Source organism: Bos grunniens, chromosome 21 (assembly GCF_055505025.1).
Source record: "Bos grunniens cultivar Pamir isolate PY7600 chromosome 21, Bosgru_T2T1.0, whole genome shotgun sequence".
Classification (NCBI taxonomy): Eukaryota; Metazoa; Chordata; class Mammalia; order Artiodactyla; family Bovidae; genus Bos; species Bos grunniens.
Window position 1 is genome coordinate 15,382,414 of NC_141185.1, and position 19,427 is coordinate 15,401,840.

A 19,427-nucleotide genomic window follows, 5' to 3' on the forward strand; every position below is an offset into this window, starting at 1 on the left:
TATTGAAGTGGATGAACCTAGAGCCTGTTACACAGACTGAAGTGAGTCAGAAAGAGAAAAATATATATTAATGCATATATATGGAATCTAGAAAAGCAGCACTGATGAACCTATTTTTAGAGAAGAAATGGAGACCCAGAGAGCATGGACTTGGGGACATGGTGGGGAACGGAGAGGGTCGGACGAAGTGAGAGAGGAGCACCGACGTGTACACAGCACCACGTGTAAAACAGAGAGCTAGTGGGAAGCTGCTACGTGACACAGGGAGCCCAGCCTGGCGCTCTGTGATTACCTAGAGGGGTGGGAGGGGAGGCAGAGAGAGGGGCTCAAGAGGGAAGGGAAATATACAATTATGGCTGATTGTTGCTGTTATAGGACAGAAACTCATACAACACTGTAGGGCAATTATCTTCCAATTAAAAAAATTTTTAAATGCTGGAGTGCAAAAAAAAAAAAAAAAAAAAAGAATGGAAAAATATTACTTGTCCTGCCTTCCTATGATAGATTATCCTAAGGCCGTAAGGCACTAAATTTAGTCAGAATTAGTGGGTCCCCTGGAGTCACTGCCAACTACACAATGGAGTCAAAAGGGTATCTATCTGAAATGCAAACCAAGATCTTCCTTTATTACTAAGTAACTGACTAGCTATCAATCAAACTCCTGTCAGGTGGGAAAAGGCTAAGGCAGTTCCGCCTCTATTATTAAAACAATGCTTTTATTTTCTACTTCCTGCTCTTCAACTCTCTCAAACACTTCCCTGCAAGTTAAGTTCTAATCACACCAAGAGGAAATAAATCAAGTACTCAATTTCTAGGAAACTAGTCTATTTTCTTCTACTACGAGGGACCTCCCTGGTGGCCCAATGGTTAAGAATCTGCCTACCAATGCAGGGAACGAAGATGCCACAGGCCTCAGGGCAGCTAAGCCCCTGAGTAGCTGTGTGCCCCTAAGTAGCCACAACTACTGAAGCCCAAGAGCCCCAGAGCCTGGGCTCCACAAGAAAGTACTCCCTGCTCACCACAGCTAGAGAAAGCCCGAGTGCAGCAACAAAGAATTCATGCACCACAGTGACGACCGAGTGCAGTCAATTAAATAAGTAAAATAAACTATATCTATATTGAGAAAGACCAACCTCGGCCACAGTACTGCGAATACGATCCACCACCTGCTCAAAGTCCACCAGGCTGAAGAGGGGCTGCTGCTTGAGACGATGCAACTCTGCTGCAAAAGTGTCCTCCTGGTTCTTCAGAATGGATCCTGTAGGACAGGAAAGCACTCACGGTCAGCGGGAGTCAGGAAACCTGCACAGGCGGGGGGCTCTCTGCCTGGGGCTGCCGGGAACAACATGAAGGTCCCTAGCCACCCACTCATGTCCCATGTCCCTAGGACATGAAGGTCCCTAGCCACCCACTCTGTCCGGGCCGACTCTGGGTCCAGCATGATGTCAAATATGCCTTTGAGGATGGGGGGTACCCTGGGCAAGGATATTCCTACCTTTCCTGGTCAGGTTTACATTTTGATTTTCGAACATCTGGACAGATTCTCCCACAAAGAGGATTTTTTCAGCAACCCTCACTGGAATGTAGGACGGCAGAATCTCCACTCGCAGAGAAAACTGTTTGAGAGATGGCGCCAGCATGTTCTCCTCCTCTATCAGGCGCTGGGCAAGGAAAAAACCCACATCAGAGATAACGTATGAAGTGAGAAAGGGGAAACAAGGGAATACCTGGCAGCTCTCCCAACCCACGATTTACAGTTTCTGGAAGCAGGGACTTTAAATCTGAACTTGCATAATTATTAAATCACCAGTGCTAGAGAAAGACATTCCATTTTTAGACAGAAAGCACAGTGGAAATAACAGTGGTTCTATTAACATTAGGATTTTCATTCTCACTCTGCCTTGACTACTGTGTAAAACTTGTGCAGTGGGTCTGGAACTCAGTCTTCTTGTCTGTACTGTGGGATACCTGATCTGTTTGTTTCCAGGTCTGCATGTCTGTGATTTACTACCCTGTGCATGTCTGCTCTGCCCAGCTCTTCACAGAGGCCTGAGTCATACAGCCATGTGGTTCTCATAACCTGGCTCCTGGGCCAGCATCATTGGCCTCACGTGGGAGCTTGTTAGAAATGCAAAATTTCAAGCCCGTCCCCAGAGCTACAGAAAACCTGGGGGATGAGGCCCAGCAGTCCATGTTTTAATAAGCTCTCCAGGCGATTCTGGGCACTCTACAGTCTGAGAACCACTAATCTAGCCCATGAAGCCCCAGATTCTTGCCGTCTAGCTAACCAGGTCCCTGACTTGCTGCTAATTTGACCCTTATCCAGGGTATGGATAAGGAACCCCAAGCTCCATTCTCCTGACTTTGATCTCTGCTATCCGCCATTTCGATTTTGGGCTTGGGTGCTGGTGTGCCTCAGGGCACCACCCAAGACCCTTTTTTCCTCTCGCTTTCCACACTCTTCCTAAACAATCACATCTTCTGAGGCTGAACTGATCATAACAGGTATTTTTAATCTTTCTGCATCACAGGACTCTCTGCAAGTATAAAAGTGATGGACCTTCCAGAAGAATATGGAAACATACACTTCACAGAACCTCTGAAGCCACCCATGGACCTCAGATTAAAAACTTTGATATACTGATAACTCCTAAAACTTTATCTTTAAGCCAGACTGCTCTCATCAGCTCCAGGCTCAGCCCACTGGTCATTTCCTACAAGCATCTCAGTGTGTCCAGAGTTAGACACACCTTCTCCCCTGCTCTCTCCTATCAGCAACCCACAGTCCTCACCATCACCACTCGCCAGCACTAAAGGCAGAGACTTGGCCATCATCCCTGATGCTTCCCTCAGGCCCCTGGCCAATCAATCGCCACGACCTGCCTGCTCCACCTCCTAAATAGCGCTGAAGCCTCTTTCTTCTTCACCATATTTACTGTTCCCATCCTTGGTGCAGGCCAGCACTATTTTTCAGCTAATGTCCCCAACAGGCTTCACTGATGGCTCAAACAGTAAAGAATCTGCTTGCAATGCAGGAGACGCTGGAGAGCTGGGTTTGATCCCTGGGTCAGGAAGCTCCCCTGGACGAGGAAATGGCAATTCACTCCAGTATTCTTGCCTGGAAAATCCCATGGACAGAAAAGCCTTGCAGGCTACAGTCCATGGGGTCACAAAGAGTAGGATACGACTGAAGCAACTGAGCATATGTAATGTCCCAAACATTCTCCTAACTACTGTACTTGCTGCTAATCTTAATTTTTTAAAAAAAGTTTTCCCGCAGTTTCCAGAGTGATCTATCATAAAGTCTAATATAACATACAGAGGTGTGTTAACCTGTTGCCTAAAATTCTTCGTGGTTCCCAGCTCTTTTCAGGCTCAAGTCCAAATTCCTTCCCATTATTTACAAGGGCTTTCATGATCTTACCTCTGCTCATCTCAAAAGCTTCACTGACTGCCACTTCCCACATCCCCTCCAACTGTCCCTTACACTCTATATTTCAGTCTTTATTTACTTGACCATCTCAATTGAATTACTAATGGTTCCCCCAAATGATCCATGTCCTTCATGGCCTCTGTACTGTACACAGTCCTTCCCTCTGCCTGGAATTGTTTTTTTTTTTTGGCCGTGTGGCATATGGGATCTAAGCTCCCAGACTAGGGATCAAACCTCAGCCCCCTGCATTGGAAGCTCAGTCTTAACAATTGAACCACCAGAGAAGTTGTTCTCCCAAACTCTCTGCACTTAAGACATATATTCCACTCTAGTCCATGTTCCCAGAATACCCACACTCACTGGTCCAGAGCACTTAGTATATTGTAATATGTCTTCCACTAACTGTAAGCTCTTTAAGGACAGGGACTACTACATTTTATTTGTTTATGCGGTTGTGGCACCTGGAACAGTTGTGCCTGGCATATAACAGGCATTCAATAAAATGTAACAGGATAAATGAATGGATATGAACAACACAGGACTTTGGGGAGCCGAATCAAATGTAACCTGCAGTGTAAAAGCTCTGGGTACCAACAAGACGACCTAAAGGGATAAGACTTATTATTACTCTCCTCAATGCAAATACCAGGAAAAGGGGAAACAAAAGGGATCTTACAAGTGTATTTTCTACTTTAGAGTCTCTCACTGTTAGGCATTAAGTTTGAGTATTAAGCTAAGCCAGCTGTCTACGTCTACAGAATTTATGGAACGTGCCCAGGCCATGATGAGCTGGGGGCAAGTCAGCGGAAGGTCATCTAGCTGCCGACTTGTCCAGCTCCTGGCAGGAGCAGGCTAGGCTTCTTGCTGGGCTCTCACCAAGTCCTGGAGTTCTCTCAGTTGTTTTCCTGTCAGTCCCCCAATGCCCAGATCCTCCTCATCCTCTTCTGGCTGGGCGCTGACATTCCCGGAAGATGGACCCTGTTTGATAAAGAACTCTTCGTGCTGATCCAAGAGGAGTCCATGTAACATCCAGGCTGAGAGCTGCTTATACATGACCCCGTGACACACGGCCAGGATCCTGAGTGGAGAGGACAGCAAAAGCCTTAGAAGTTCACTCAGAGGACAAAAGCACAGAGGGCGTGCTTTAAACTGGATAAACAGAGGCCTGAGAGTTTGGTCAGTCAGAAAGGAAAGGACCAATTAGGGTAAAAATAATTGTGCTATTTTAACTTCAATCTCTGCGGATGAACTAAGTGGTTAAATTTCCAAACCTGTAGCCTGTATACTGAAGTCTGAAATGCTCGGTAAAGGTTCTGATCATCTTTTAGAAGAGGCACATTTCTTCCCTCCTTTTGAGTAAAATAAGTTTCAAAATGGAAGATTCCTGTTAAAATTAAATGGACTTACAGGAGTCTCTTTTTGGCTAACACAGTATTAAGTAAGTTTTTACTTTTGTTGGACTCACATGAGGAGAGTAGGTCCAGTAGGTGAGAGGCAGATATACCTGAGAAAGTATTACCCAACAAAATGCAGAATGGTTGTTGGAGAATGGGATAGTTACACAGCCTCAAAGGACCACACCTCAGAAAACATATCAATGACAAAGTGGAAAATGTTCCTCTAAAACAGATCTGGTGGGAAACACCTAACCCTAGTGATGAAGCTTTACACCAGCAATGGGGCAAACTTGCGCTGTGTGCACTCTGATATGCTCTAACGGAATAATACGACCTAGGTAGTATCCTTGCCAAAAATGTCCAATCTGAATCTACTCATGAGGAAATAATCAGAAAAATCCAGACTGTGGAGTATTCTACAGGAAGCCTTTGATCATATTTCACATTTATTTAATAGATGCAATCATAAAATACATATAATTTTGTATCCTTTTTTCAGTTAGTATTATAAAAATATTTTTACATGTTTCAGAATTTGTAATTTTAATTGGTTTATAGTCTATCAAGTGAATATATTTTTATTCAGCATTCTATTACTGGTGATTTTCTCATTTCTTAATATAGCAGACAATATTGCAATGAATAATGATTGTGTATATGGTTATTTTCTTCTTTTGGATAATTTTGTTAGAGTAAAATTCTTAAGAGGATTATAAAGCTACTCAAAATACACGTTTAGACACAGCTAAGCATAATCTGGAATATTTCATGGAAATTCTCCAAGGATAATGAGGTCCAAAAATGAAGGACTGCCTCAAGATCATCTAGGCAGCTAGGTCCTAGCCTGGACGCTCAACACCTTAGAATCCCCTTTCTGTGGTTTCTGAGTCACCGTAAGGCTGACATGGGCTCCTGTACTCACGGGACAACTGTCCCAGAGAGAAACCCGAGATAACCTGGAAACAGAACTTGGGCCAAGTCAGGTCACTTGACCACCCACTCCCCCCTATACCCCAGTGAAGCCACGACTTACTTTTCTAGTGCACTGCGAACAGGAGGCAACCCCCCGCAGCTGTGTTTGTATACAGTTTCCAGGATTTGACAACCATGAATCTGTGGAAAACACAACCTTGTCAAGCTGAATTCCATTTTAATAGTTCATGTAACACAATCTCATATTCTATATTCAATCCAGAGGGCAAAATCCACGGAGAGTGAGGATAAACTTGTAAGATCTATGCATAGTTCCAATTCTGACTCCAATTCCACTGTGTGTGTGTAGGGGTGGGTGGGGTTCCCCCACACCACCAAGCAACTCTCTGACACCAGCTGGGGGTCCTATAACCCAACTCAATCCCTGGGTTCCACTTATTTGCTAGAGCAGCTCACAGAACTCAGGAAACCCATTTATTCACTAGATTATCAATTTATTAGGAAGGATACACCAGGATACCAATCAACACCCAGATGAAAGGGTACATACAGCGAGGTCCCGGACAAACGAGCTTCTGCAGGGCACGGTGGCACACACAGGCACTCTGGTCCACCAGTCTGGAAGCTCTCCAAACCATCCTTTCAGGTTTCTATGGACCTTCCCAGCTCTCTGCCCTCTGCCCGCTTTTCTTGCCAAAGGTCAGGTGGGAAACGTGGGACTGCAAGTTCTCACCTTCCAATCACAGGGTTGGTTCCCCGGGCAACCAGCCCATATTTCAGTGTTTTCCCAAAATCACCTGGTTAACAAGCTCAGGTGTGGTAAATAGGGGTTTGCTATGCATACCAAGATGTCTTTATTGCTCTTATTACTTAGGAAATTCTGAGTTTTAGGAGCTCTGTGCCAGAAATGGGACAAAGACCAAATCTATTTTTCTTATTATAAATCACAACATCACAATAGTTGTTCTTAAGTATGGACCCTCCGCATCCCTGTCCTTTCCCAGCCCACACCTTTGCCCAGCAGCATCTGCATCACCTGGAAACTTTTAAGAGCTACAAATTCTTAGACCTTTGTTCCAGACCTGCTGAATCAGGATCTCTGGGGTGGGGCCCAATGATCTGCTTTTAACAATCAGCTCCAGGTGATTCTAATGCACAATGAAGTTTGAGAACTGCACTAAGGAAACCAGAGTCATTTCAAATTCCAGGAAAAGAAGTAAAGAACGCTCTTTACTTCAGATTAAGGCCTAATTCAGACTTCTTATAAAGTACACACTTATCTAAAAACCTGCTTCCTCTCTCAATGTCCTTTTGTCTCTATTTTTTTTAAACAGCTTTACTGAGGTATACTTTATACACCATGCTGCTATGTCACTTCAGTCGTGTCCGACCCTGTGCGACCCCATAGACGGCAGCCCACCAGGATCCCCCGTCCCTGGGATTCTCCAGGCAAGAACACTGGAGTGGGTTACCATTTCCTTCTCCAACGCATGAAAGTGAAAAGTGAAAGTGAAGTCGCTCAGTTGTGTCCGACCCCCAGCGACCCCATGGACTGCAGCTTTCCAGGCTCCTCCATCCATGGGACTCTCCAGGCAAGAGTACTGGAGTGGGGTGCCATTGCCTTCTCCATTATACACCATAAAATTCATCTAATTTAAGTGTACTTTCAACAATGTTTAATAAATTTACAGCAGTGTGCAACCATCAACACGATCCAGGGTTATAACATTTCCAGCACTCTAAAGGACCCCTTGTGCCTGTGTGCACTGCCCTGTTCTCACCCACAGCCTCATTTATTTAGAGCCTCAGCACTCAGCTTCCTACCCGTTCCCCGGCAGGAATCCCTTGCCCATCTACAATCCCTCCACTCGTTTTCCACTCTCCTTCCTGGGGCCAATGGAAGCTCAGGGTCAACTGAGGTGTGCAGCCATGCATGGCCTCTTATGCTAACCCCACTTACCTAGAAGGTCCCCTCTAGCTTTGGGAGACAGTTTAGTAGAGTAGTTAAGAGCACAGTCTGGGGTCAGACAGCCCCGAGTTTATATCCTCGTTGTACCGTTTATTACCTTCTGTATGATCCTAAGGGGCTTCCCAGGCGGTGCAGAGGTAAAGAATCTGACTGCCAATGTAGGAAAAGCAAGAGACGCAGGTTTGATCCCTGGGTTGGAAAGGTCCCCTGGTGGAGGAAATGGCAACCCACTACAGTATGCGTGCCTGGGAAATTCATGGACAGAGGAGCCTGGCCGGCTAGAGTCCATGGGGTTACAAAGAGTTGGACGTGACTGAGCAACTGAGCACGCATACACGTGTGACTCTAATTACATTCCTTAACCTATTTGATTCCTTAGGAGATTGACCTTGATAATACATGTGAAGCACTTTGCACAGTGCCTGGTATACAACAAGTGCACAATAAAAGCTTGATGTTATTTGATGAGGGCAACCAGCTTTGCAGGGTCAGAGAGCGCCGTCCCCACTGACTTTGCTGCCACAGAATGAATGCAGCAGAGTGTAAGTTTCTAGACGTGTACAGTGAAAAAAAAAAAGAAGCAGCAATCTGGCAAACTGCCTAGTTAACTAGTTATATTCAAGGCACAAATACATCAGCTTAAAAACAGGAATTAACTAAATATATTTAATCCACTTGTCCTTTCTGATCCAGTTATGAACCAGCAGATTCTTCTAATGTAAAATCTCAAAGCATCTCAATTATTAATCCTACTCAGAAAAGACATTCTCTGGACACTGGAGACCCTCTTCTCAATGCATATGATAAAAACTTGTGATAAGAGGCATATTTAACTAATGAACAGCTGGGTTTCACCCAATGACTAAACAATACTCAGAAAGCTGCCAACACCCTAATAATAAACCTATTACCTTCTTTCTAAGGATTAACTTTCTACTTCTTCTCAAGTTCCATATCCAAAGTTTTGAATCTTTAGTGTACAAAACTCTCACCTTCAAGTATCCATAGCTTTATCCTCTACCCAGCAGCATTCTTGGGGACATCTGTTACTATTTACCCCAGCTTTTGGACCAGGAGGTGCTTAAGGGCAGGGTCATAACTTATTTTTGCTTTGCTGATACTTAGCATGATACCCAAGCAGATATTGCTGAATGAATGAATGAATGAATAAATAAAATCTACCGAAAACTAGGGTCTTCAAAAAGGAATGTAAAGGAAAATGAATTATGATTATGTCCTTGGTGCTTACCCCAGCAAAAGGAAAAAGTACTCACCTTTTGACTTTTAATTTGTTCTACTACAACCATCACAGAGGGGAAAAGGAGCTGGAACTACAAAGTAGAGAATGATTAGGATGGTATATATTCAAGCACAAGGAAAAAAATTAACTCAGGAAATGCCTTTGTTTTTAACCAGTCCATATATCATAAAGATGGCAATGCCACAGAACAGCCAGGATCCTAAGGCAATCTGATGTGGGGGTTGGCTGTAGATAGAACGGCAGACATGAGCAGTTTCTGTGTCTGAGGCGCATAACTGCTAATACTGAGGCCAATGTAGAGCATTAACATCAGACAGTAAGTTTTCATTAAATGTGGAACTCTTCAAACAGTTCTGATCTAGGAAAACCTATGAAATAACAAATGCTGGGCTCTGAAACCAGAAGGAAAAAAGTTCTCAAAAATAATATCCTGAGTTAGAGTATTCCAATGATATCAACAGATTCCAAAGCATTTTGTTACCTGGTCTAAGGAGTAATTGACATGTGATATGGAGAGATGGGGGTCAGCCAGGAACTGCAACAAAAAACACTGTGATTAGGGCTCCATATATAGTATCTTGAGTCTATTTCATCTGTGAAAACTAGAAGGGAATCTGAGAGTAGGTTTAGGGTTCATTTTAGGGTACTGAGAATTGATCACTTACAGAAGATAATTAATTCTGATTTTCGGATGAAAATAGCTCACTCTTAGCTACCTGACCATATCAGAGGGCATCTCACATCAGGAATGTGCCCTCATCTGCAGTCCCAGAGGTGTGGCTCCCCACGTCTCTTCTCACCTCTTGTTCCAAATCAAGTAGTGCCTGGCGGTAAGGCTGCAAAACTGAATCCAGCCCCGTGCAGAAGGCCCTGAGGTAGATTCCATGTGACCCACCTTGGCCCTGCTGGGATGGATGGTGATCCTGAAATCAACAAAGAGAAGTCAGCTTTTCAGCTCACAGCCTGAAACCTGAGGAAGACATTATCCTTTATTAATGGCATTATTTTTGCTTAAATAATTTCCAATCAAAGTAGTGTTTCCATGAGAGGAAAATCTGACTGAAGAGACAGATTTTGAGTCCTGACCTTTTAAAATGTGATAATGTTTTAATTTTCCAAGTGTCTGAGATTTTACAAACTGGGTATTCTTCCACACTATCACTAGAGATTTTTTAACAACTCAGTTCTAACCTTGTAACTTCTGGCTTAAATCCCTTTGGTGGCTTCCTCTTACCCAACAATAATATCTAAACTCCTCTACATAGCATACCGGAGAAGGCAATGGCACCCCACTCTGGTACTCTTGATGGAGGAGCCTGGTAGGCTGCAGTCCATGGGGTCGCTTAAGAGTCAAGACAGGACTGAGCGGCTTCACTTTCACTTTTCATTTTCATGCATTGAAGGAGGAAATGGCAACCCACTCCAGTGTTCTTGCCTGGAGAATCCCAGGGACGGGGGAGCCTGGTGGGCTGCCGTCTATAGGGTCACACAGAGTCGGACACGACTGAAGCGACTTAGCAGCACATAGCATACGGTGACTTCTGTATTCTGGCCCTTACCCTCTCTCCAAAATTATCTTTTACTGCTTTCAACTTCACATCCTCATTTCCAAATTAATCAACAGTTCCCCGAACGTGCCTTATTTCTATCTTGCACCTCCATGAATCTGAGTGTGTTCTGCTTACAATTGTGTGCCCATGCTTGTGACAAATACCTACTCTTCCTGCGGGACCCAACTCAAGCATCTTTTCCCTGCAAAGCCCTTTCTAACTCTCCCCAGAGAATTAATAGCTCCCCTCTGTTGCTTTTATAGCATCTCTATTCAGTGCTGGAATTGAACTTTTGATTATTTGTTCCCTCATTAGACCAACAGCTTCAAGAAGCAAGGGCTCACACTTTGTCCATCTTTGCATTTCATTTCCTAGCACAGTTCTTTGAAGAGAGGGTAACTATTGAATAAATAAAATGACCTCAGTCCTCCTCCTAACAACCCTTCTCCTGTCTCACATGGCAATTCATTAAAAACACGAATCTGACAGCCAACACGGGAAGTTAGAAGATGCTCACCAAGAGGCTATTTACAAATATGGCTTGTCTTTCAAGAAAGCTGTAGTTTTTCTATAAAAGCATTCTTCTTCTTTTACATGGGGGAACTGTAACTAACAGTTGACTAGAGGCCATGATGACTAGGCTTTCTGGGTGGTCAGGCTCTGGTGGCAGTAGATACCATAGGAGAATTAAGCAAAAAATGTGGTAGGAAGCTTGGGCTCAGGGGTTATAAGGCACAGTGTAGCCAGAGGATGCCACAAAGGATACTAGCAGTTCCTGGAGATAAATGTTCACAGCTATAATAAGAACATGGGCATAGGGTGAAACAGACCAGACTAGCTTACAACCAGGCAGTTGTTTTTTTGATCTTGTATCATTTCAGAGAACTGAATGTCTTCATTTATCACAAAATGAAAGAGAAATTGCTTTTTATTTTTCAGAAAAAATAAATAAATAAATAAGAGGTGCTACAAATAGCTTTAGGAATTGGAAAAGTAGGAATCCACATATAAAATCCACATAGTCATGTGAATATAGAAGAGGTTAGCTTTTCTTAAAGTGATATATTGTTGTTGTTAGTCACTAAGTCATGTCTGACTCTTCTGTGACCCCATGGATTGTAGCCTGCAAGGCTCCTCTGTCCATGGGATTTCCCAGGTCAAAAATACTGAAGCAGGCTGCCATTTCTTCTCTAGGGGATCTTCCCAACACAGGCATGGAATCCGCGTCTCCTGAATTGTGAGTTGAGTTCAATCGCTCAGTCGTGTCCAACCCTGTGCGACCCCATGGACTGCAGCACGCCAGGCCTCCCTGTCCATCACCAACTCCCAGAGTTTACTCAAACTCATGCCCATTGAGTCGGTGATGCCATCCAACCATCTGTCTCATCCTCTGTCATCCCCTTCTCCTCCTGCCTTCAATCTTTCCCAGCATCAGGGTCTTTTCCAACGAGTCAGTTCTTCACATCAGGTGGCCAAAGTGTTGGAGTTTCAGCTTCAGCATCAGTCCTTCCAATGAATATTCAGGATTGATTTCCCTTAGGATGGACTGGCTGGATCTCCCTGCAGTCCAAGGAACTCTCAAGAGTTTTCTCCAACACCACAGTTCAAAAGCATCAATTCTTTGGTACTCAGTTTTCTTCACAGTCCAACTCTCACATCCACATGTGACTACTGGAAAAACCATAGCTTTGACTAGACAGACCTTTTTGGCACAGTAATGTCTCTGCTTTTTAATACGTTATCTAGCTTGGTCATAAATTTTCTTCCAAGGAGCAAGTGTCTTTTAATTTCATGGCTGCAGTCACCACCTGCAGTGATTTTGGAGCCCAAGAAAATACAGCCTCTCACTGTTTCAATTGTTTCCCCATCTGTTTGCCATAAAGTGATGGGACCAGATGCCATGATCTTAGTTTTCTGAATGTTGAGTTTTAAGCCAACTTTTTCACTCTCCCGCATTATAGGCAGATTGTTTATTGCTGAGCCACCACAGAAACCCCAAAGTTACAAACACTTAAAATTAGAGCCCTTTTCATCTATATCAGGATATACACAGGTTCCAAATTTGATCATTGTGTTATTATTATTATGTTTTCATAGCAAACTAGCATTGATAAGATTTTGAATTCAAGTTTAGCTTATGTACTTTCTCTGCAACAAAATCTCTTTGATAGAACCAGAATCCCTGTCCCAGAAACGAACATTTATAAGGCATTATCCTCCAACATCTTTGCCCCATAGAAAACCACCAAGGGCCTGACAAGTGCTTACAGAAGAAGCAGATGGTGCTGACTGCATTTGTTTCAGAAAAGCACCCTTCCTTTCCCATTCTAGAAGAGAAGCCTTTCTCTTAGAGCAGAATCAATCTTTCCACTGGGAAATAGTCACCACTGAATCAGTCACACAATGTAGCAATCTTTTTACTTACCACTGACAGAACTGCAGACTGTTAAAAATAAAATAGAACTTTAAAACTTCTCTTAAAGATTGTTTGTGGGTCTGCTGTATACCAGGCACTTCACAGGAACTACCTTGTTTAATTCCCACAACCCTATGAGATAGGTACCATCTATTATCCCCATTTTATAGGTGAGGAAACAGCCTCAGGTTGCTGCTGAGCAGTCTATGGTCAGTAAGGGATGGACAGGACATCAATCTTTGGCTTCTACACTATAAAGCATTGACTTCCAATTCCTATTAATGAACAATATTTATTAAGTTTCACCACATGCCAAGAACCTTCTCCAGTTTAACTTTATTTACAAATTAAAAAAACAAAGCCTGAAGATTTGAATTGCCTGCCTCGATGTGAGTACGGCAGTTAGAAGCAAAGCAACAAAGGAACTGGAAAGGATGCTTTGTGTTTTCACCTCTGGAATTGGAACCCTGATCCAATTCAAACTGATTTAATTTAGGTTCCTAAAACTTGGGCAAAGCGTACTTTCTCAATCTGCCTAAACTGGTCCCCACGTATATTTTCCCCTTGTTGGAGGGAGAGTCACCTTGCCCTTCACTTGAATAATTCCAGTGGTGAGACATTCATTACTTCTTAACACTTATGTCACATGAATTACCAGTGGAATTACTGAAAGTCTGACTTAGCCCCTGCCCACAGGAGGTGTACATTCTCAGAAAACAGAAACCTACCTGCTGCTGCACATGGCCTGTGTACTGTTCAATGAACTCGGTGAAGCGAATGTAGTCTGTGCCCAGCCGGCAGAGTCGATTCAAGACACTGGTTTCACTGGGATGAAGAAATGGGAAGTCCTGTGACACCTGGAGGAGGAGAATAATGCTAAGAATGCTGATGCCTGCTATTCACTGCTCGCTACAACTGCTGTCTCCCTTTGCAAGATGCCTATTTAACATCGATAAGTTCTGGATAACAAAAGAATTTTCAAGTCACTACAAAGACCTTATTCCCTAGCCCTAGCCTAATTAGTCACTTATTGAAATGGGTGGTAATGCATGGTAAAGAATTTAAACAATACAAAATGGTGTACATTAAAAATAAGTCAATCTCCTCAGAGGCAGCCACTATCACCTATTTCTTTTTTTGCTAATTGAGGTATAAATATTATATTGATTTCAGATGCACAATGTAGTGATTCCGTATTTTTAAAGATTACACACTGTACAAAGTTATTACAAGAGACTATGCTCCTGTGCTGTACATTACAAGCCCGCGACTTACTTACAACTGGTAGTTTGTACTCAATGCCCTTCATCTATCTCATCCCTCACCCTACCCCTCTTCCTTTTGGAAATGGCCATTTGGCCTCTGTATCTACGCACCTGCTTCTGTTTTGCTATATTTGTTCATTTTGTTTTCTATATTCCATATGTAAGTGATTTCATATAGTATTTGTCTTTGCCTGATTTCACTAAGCATAATACCCTCCAGGCCTATCCACGTTGTCACAAACGGCAAGATTTCATTCTTTTTCATGGCTGAGTGTATTACCTATTTCTTATGAAATCTTTCTTCCTGGGATGATCTATAAGGATATTTGGGGTTTTTGACCTGGTTTCAACAAAGTCTCTTGAGCAATACTGCTCTAACTTGGATCTGCACACTCCAGAGGTTTCTCAAACATACTCATAGGATTTACAAATTCTCTCTGAAATTTTAAATTTTGTTTTCACTTCAGTAAAAATGTAAAGCTTAAAAGAAAAGAACAAAAAAAGTAAAGTTAATGTAGCATATTTAATCTGTAAGAGCACTTTAAAACAGGACATATAATTTACTATCCATATTTTCATTCATATTTTTAATTTAAATCATGGCCAAATGATAACTTAGTATGGTATATAAAGATTTCACAGCAGTTCAAGCAGAAAAATAGTAGTGAGAGAATATATTCATTCAATCAACTTAAAAAGAAATTCATGGCAAAATATGCACAAAAGTTATCAGTTCAGCCATCACCCAGTGTACAGTCTGGTGGCATTAACCGCATTCACATTGTTGGGCAGCCATCACCACCAGCATCTCCAGAATATTCTTCTTTCCAGATGAAAACTCTGTACCTACGACTCTCCATTGTTCCTTAACCCACAGACCCTGCCAAGTACCCTTCTGATTCTGTCTCTATGAATTTGACTGCTTTACAATATTGATTCTTTTGTGACTGGCTTGTTTCACTTAGCATAGTGTCTTCAAGGTTCATCCATGTTGTAGCACATGTTAGAATATCTCTCCTTTTTAAGCTGGAATAATATTCCATTGTGGGCTTCCCAGGTGGCTCAGTGTTAAAGGATCCGCCTGCCAATGCTGAGATGCAGGTTCCATCCCTGGATTTGGGAAGATTCCCTAGAGGAGGAAATGGCAACCCACTCCAGTATTCTTGCCTGGGAAATCCCATGGATAGGGGAGCCTGGCGAGCTACAGTCCATGGGGTCGCAAAAAGAGTCAAACCCAACTCAGACTAAACAACAACAACAACATTCCGTTGATATTTGTTGTATTTTGTGTAATCACTTCCTTTGTCTACGGACAAACTGCTTCTACCTTTTGGCTATTGTCAATAATGCTGCTATGAACATGGTGTACAAATACCTATCAGAGTCTCTGCTTTCACTTCTTTGGGTTATATACCTAGGAATAAAACTGCTGGCTCATTTGGTAATTCTCTGTTTAAGTTCTGGGGGAGCTGCCATATCTTTTTCCTCAGGGACTGCACCATTCTACATTTCCACCAGCAATGCACAAGGGTTCCAATTTCTCTACATCCCCACCAACACTTGTTATTTTCTGTTTTTTTGGTAATAACCATCCTAAAGGATATAAAACGATATCTCATTGTGCATTTTCCTAAAGAATCATGCTATTGATCATCTTTTCATTTGTTTATTGGCCATTGAATATCTTCTTTGGACAATCAACCAACTTTTAGTGACCACCTACTTATCCCAGGCACTGTGCTAACTTTCCATAAATAAGGAGCAAAGTCAGATATATTTACTACTCACAAGGAACTCAGAATATTTCATATTCATAATGTATTATATTTTGTGGAAGCCATTTTTATATGATAGTAAATGTAATAAATAGGCAAAAAAGAATTTTTCTGTTACTGATTCCACAATAATTTGATTAAGAATCCATTTAAAGTAGACTTAATGACACAATGTTAACCATATCTTCAAGTTAATAACTTTTAAGAGGTAGCATGACCAGTGCTTAAGAACCTGGTCTCTGGAGTCAGAATGCTTGGGTTTGAATCTGAGTCACCTCTTACTTCCTTGAAATCTTAGGCAAGCAATACCCTCATCTTTCATACCTATAAAGTAGAGATAATAACTTTGAGGATTAAATATGTAAATCACATGTGCTAAGCACATAGCCAAGTGCTCAATACATGTCAGCAATTTCTTATTATTCAGTTCAGTTCAGTCGCTCAGTCGTGTCCGACTCTTTGCGACCCCATGAACCACAGCACGCGAGGCCTCCCTGTCCATCACCAACTCCCAGAGTCCACTCAAACCCATGTCCGTTGAGTTGGTGATGCCATCCAACCATCTCATCCTCTGTCGTCCCCTTCTCCTCCCGTCCTCAATCTTTCCCAGCACCAGGGTCTTTTCCAATGAGTACTATTTCTTATTATTAGGACGGCCCTATGCAGTTATTAAGTGATAATACTACTAAAATTGGCATTTGTGCAGTGTTGCAGGAATTTTAGAAAAGTTCAAGGTCTGGTTATTCTGAAACAGCAAATGATACCTTAAAGTTATTGGTACTGTTTAGTATAACCTACTTATATGAACAGAGTTACTAAAGTCAAAATAGGAAATAGCCAGATCAGCAGCAAAATCATTCTACTATGAAACTCAAGTGTTGACAATTTAGGTTTAGCAAAACAAAAGTATATGCTGCATTAGCTCAATGGTTCTCAATTGGGGCAATTTTGCCCCCAAGGGAGAGGGTAATGTCTGGAGGTATTTTTGGTTGCCAGGGGTCCTACTGGCATCTAGTGAGTAGAGATCACAGATGCTGCTGAACATCTTATAACGCACAGGACAGTCCCCACAACAAAGAATTTCCAGTCCAAAATGTCACAGTGCCAACACTGAGAGGCTGCGTCAGATTGTCAATGTGAATTATCAATTTGGTAGCATTATTTACTTTGTAAAAATAATTGGGTTTACAGTTGTTCAAGAACAATATGAGTTTATACTTAGCTTAATGTGTGTACATATTCTATATTACAATAAAATTATTTTTATCAACAGAGAACATTCATGACAATTTTACCCTTTATACAAATGTGAAAAACACTGTCCTGAAGAAAGTATGCAATATTTGCTGGTTTGGGTAAAATTTTTTCTTTCATAAGTATCTTTTAATTAAAAAAAAATTTATTTGGCTGTGCTGGATCTTAGCTTCGACATGCAAACTCTTAGTTGTAGCATGTGGGATCTAGTTCCCTGACCATGGTTTGAACCCAGGCTCCCTGCACTGGGAGCACGAGTTTAGCTACTGGACCATCAGGGAAGTCCCTCACAAATATCTTAATACCAGTATGTGGCAGAAACTGTTAGGTGCTTCTGCAACATCTATGAAGATCACTGGGGCCTTTGCCCCCATAGGCAACCTATGTGACAGAAAGACTATATGTGTAGGTAACAACAATAAATCATATGAATTATGATGTCCTCTAAAGGAAATAAGTTGCTGTGATGGAAAATAATGGCATTAGAAGTATAAAGAGGTGGTTAGAGAAAGTTTTTCTTAGACGGTAACTTTAAAACTGAGAACTTAAAGAGGAAAATATCCAACTAAGACTTTTTATAAGAAAAAAAGGAAGGCAGCTATTATTCCCATATTCTGTTGTCTCTTTTTACTTCATAGGCAAGAGCACACAATTACTTTCTGAGCCTTTTCCTCCTACATGCCTGGCATTGTGCTAGTTTTACAGGTGCAAAGAAATAAGAGGAATCTGTTTGATGTGTAAGTTGTAAAAACCAAGAATGTAATTCTTCTGCTCCTCCACAGCTTATACTACCAATTCTCATACAAACAGGCATGACTTTGTGATCAGACAGAGCTAGATTCAAATCTTGCCTTTTTAAGACCAGCCACCATAAAGTCCTCTGAGCTCCAGTTTGCTCTTTTGTAAACTGAGGCCAACAATACGTAAGTTACTAAGTTATGGAAATGATTAGAATAATATTACTGGAAGCAGAAGTAGAAAAGAGTGGTTCAAATACTGAAGTCAGACAGACCTGGGTTCAAGACCCTAAACTTATTCTCTGTGATCCCTGACACCGGAAATTAATCTCTGATATGAAGATAGGTGGTTGTGAAGATTAAAGCATACAGGTAAATCATATATATAGTATATACATAGCCCCCTTGAAATCCCTGGATACACGAAAAGCCTCCCCTGCTCCAAATTCTCTGAGTGCAGAGATTTTTCCAGCAAGGAGTAATAAGGAACTCACTCACTTTTTCACTCAACAAAACTGGCTGAATCCTTATTGTAAACTGAAAATGAAGTCTCCAGTCGTGTCTGACTCTGCGACCCCGTGGACTGCAGCCTACCAGTCTCCATCCACGGGATTCTCCAGGCAAGAATACTGGAGTGGGTTGCCATTTCCTTCTCCATATTGTATATTAGGCACTGTGTATTTGGTCTAGCTTTCAAAACTCAGTTTAAAACGTTGTGCAAGCATGAAAATGGGAGAAAGGGCCTCTCTCATTTTTACGTCCAGTTCTCCAGCAACTCTCGCCCAGACACTTCAACCGTAGGCCTGGTCCGCGATTCCCTCCTCCCCTAAGGCAGAGCCAGTAGGGATCCACCCTCCGCTTTCCGCCTAGGCCCAACCCTCTCCAGGTGTCTAATCCATCCCTAAGCCCCTAGGGCACAGCCCTCAGGTTACCCGTCCAGGGATACGCCCCCCACGCCTCGGTCGGTCCTTGCCAGCCCCGCCTTCTTGCTCCCTCAGACTCCTCCTCCCAAGCGCTAGCGCGGGTCCACCCGTTCCGAGCTCGCTAGTTCCCGCGCTCCGAGCCGGACAGTACCTGGAGGCCACTCCGCTTGTTCCAGGTGAAAATGGACCCTGGGTACCCGCTCAGAGCCAAGAGCAGTTCGTGGATCATTCCCACGGCGGACCTCGAGTCCCTATATCCGTCGCACCCTCCTCCAGAGCCTCAGCTGGAGACCAAGAAGGCGAGCGCTCCCTTCTCTATGCGCGCACAGGTCTCCGGGACGCACCGTTCTTCCTGACTTTACCCGCCGAGACAACTGCAGGGGAGACAGGACAGAAAGCAGCCGGCGCGCCGCGTCCCGGAAGTGCGCCGAGCTCAGCAGGGCCCACTCGCCGGCTGCAGCCGGTGCCCCGCAAGAGTCGCGGGAGCTGCCCTTGCGCATGCGCCTTTGACTCC

At 42.9% G+C, this 19,427-nt stretch overlaps 1 protein-coding gene and 1 long non-coding RNA gene across 4 annotated transcripts in view; one reads left to right on the forward strand and one right to left on the reverse strand.

Annotated features, from left to right (window-relative positions):
* TUBGCP4 (tubulin gamma complex component 4) overlaps positions 1-19,394 on the reverse strand; it is a 41,909-nt gene extending 22,515 nt beyond the window's left edge. For 2 of the 3 annotated variants that reach the window (XM_086363320.1, XM_086363321.1), the window contains exons 1-9: positions 19,065-19,394; positions 13,688-13,816; positions 9,794-9,916; positions 9,475-9,528; positions 9,007-9,063; positions 5,864-5,943; positions 4,310-4,511; positions 1,496-1,661; positions 1,134-1,258 (exon numbers count right to left, since the gene is read on the reverse strand). In XM_086363320.1, coding sequence (XP_086219446.1) covers positions 1,134-1,258; positions 1,496-1,661; positions 4,310-4,511; positions 5,864-5,943; positions 9,007-9,063; positions 9,475-9,528; positions 9,794-9,916; positions 13,688-13,816; positions 19,065-19,142 — 1,014 coding nt within the window. In that variant the 5' untranslated portion in view covers positions 19,143-19,394. Of the gene's footprint in view, positions 1-1,133; positions 1,259-1,495; positions 1,662-1,968; positions 2,011-4,309; positions 4,512-5,863; positions 5,944-9,006; positions 9,064-9,474; positions 9,529-9,793; positions 9,917-13,687; positions 13,817-19,064 lie in introns of those variants that run through there. The other variant, XM_086363322.1, reaches the window with a different exon arrangement.
* Positions 2,222-2,647, forward strand: LOC147349159 (uncharacterized). Its single transcript, XR_015149485.1, has 2 exons — positions 2,222-2,327; positions 2,532-2,647. It is a non-coding gene; the product is annotated as an uncharacterized LOC147349159 (long non-coding RNA).
* Positions 19,395-19,427: the final 33 nt, after the last annotated feature.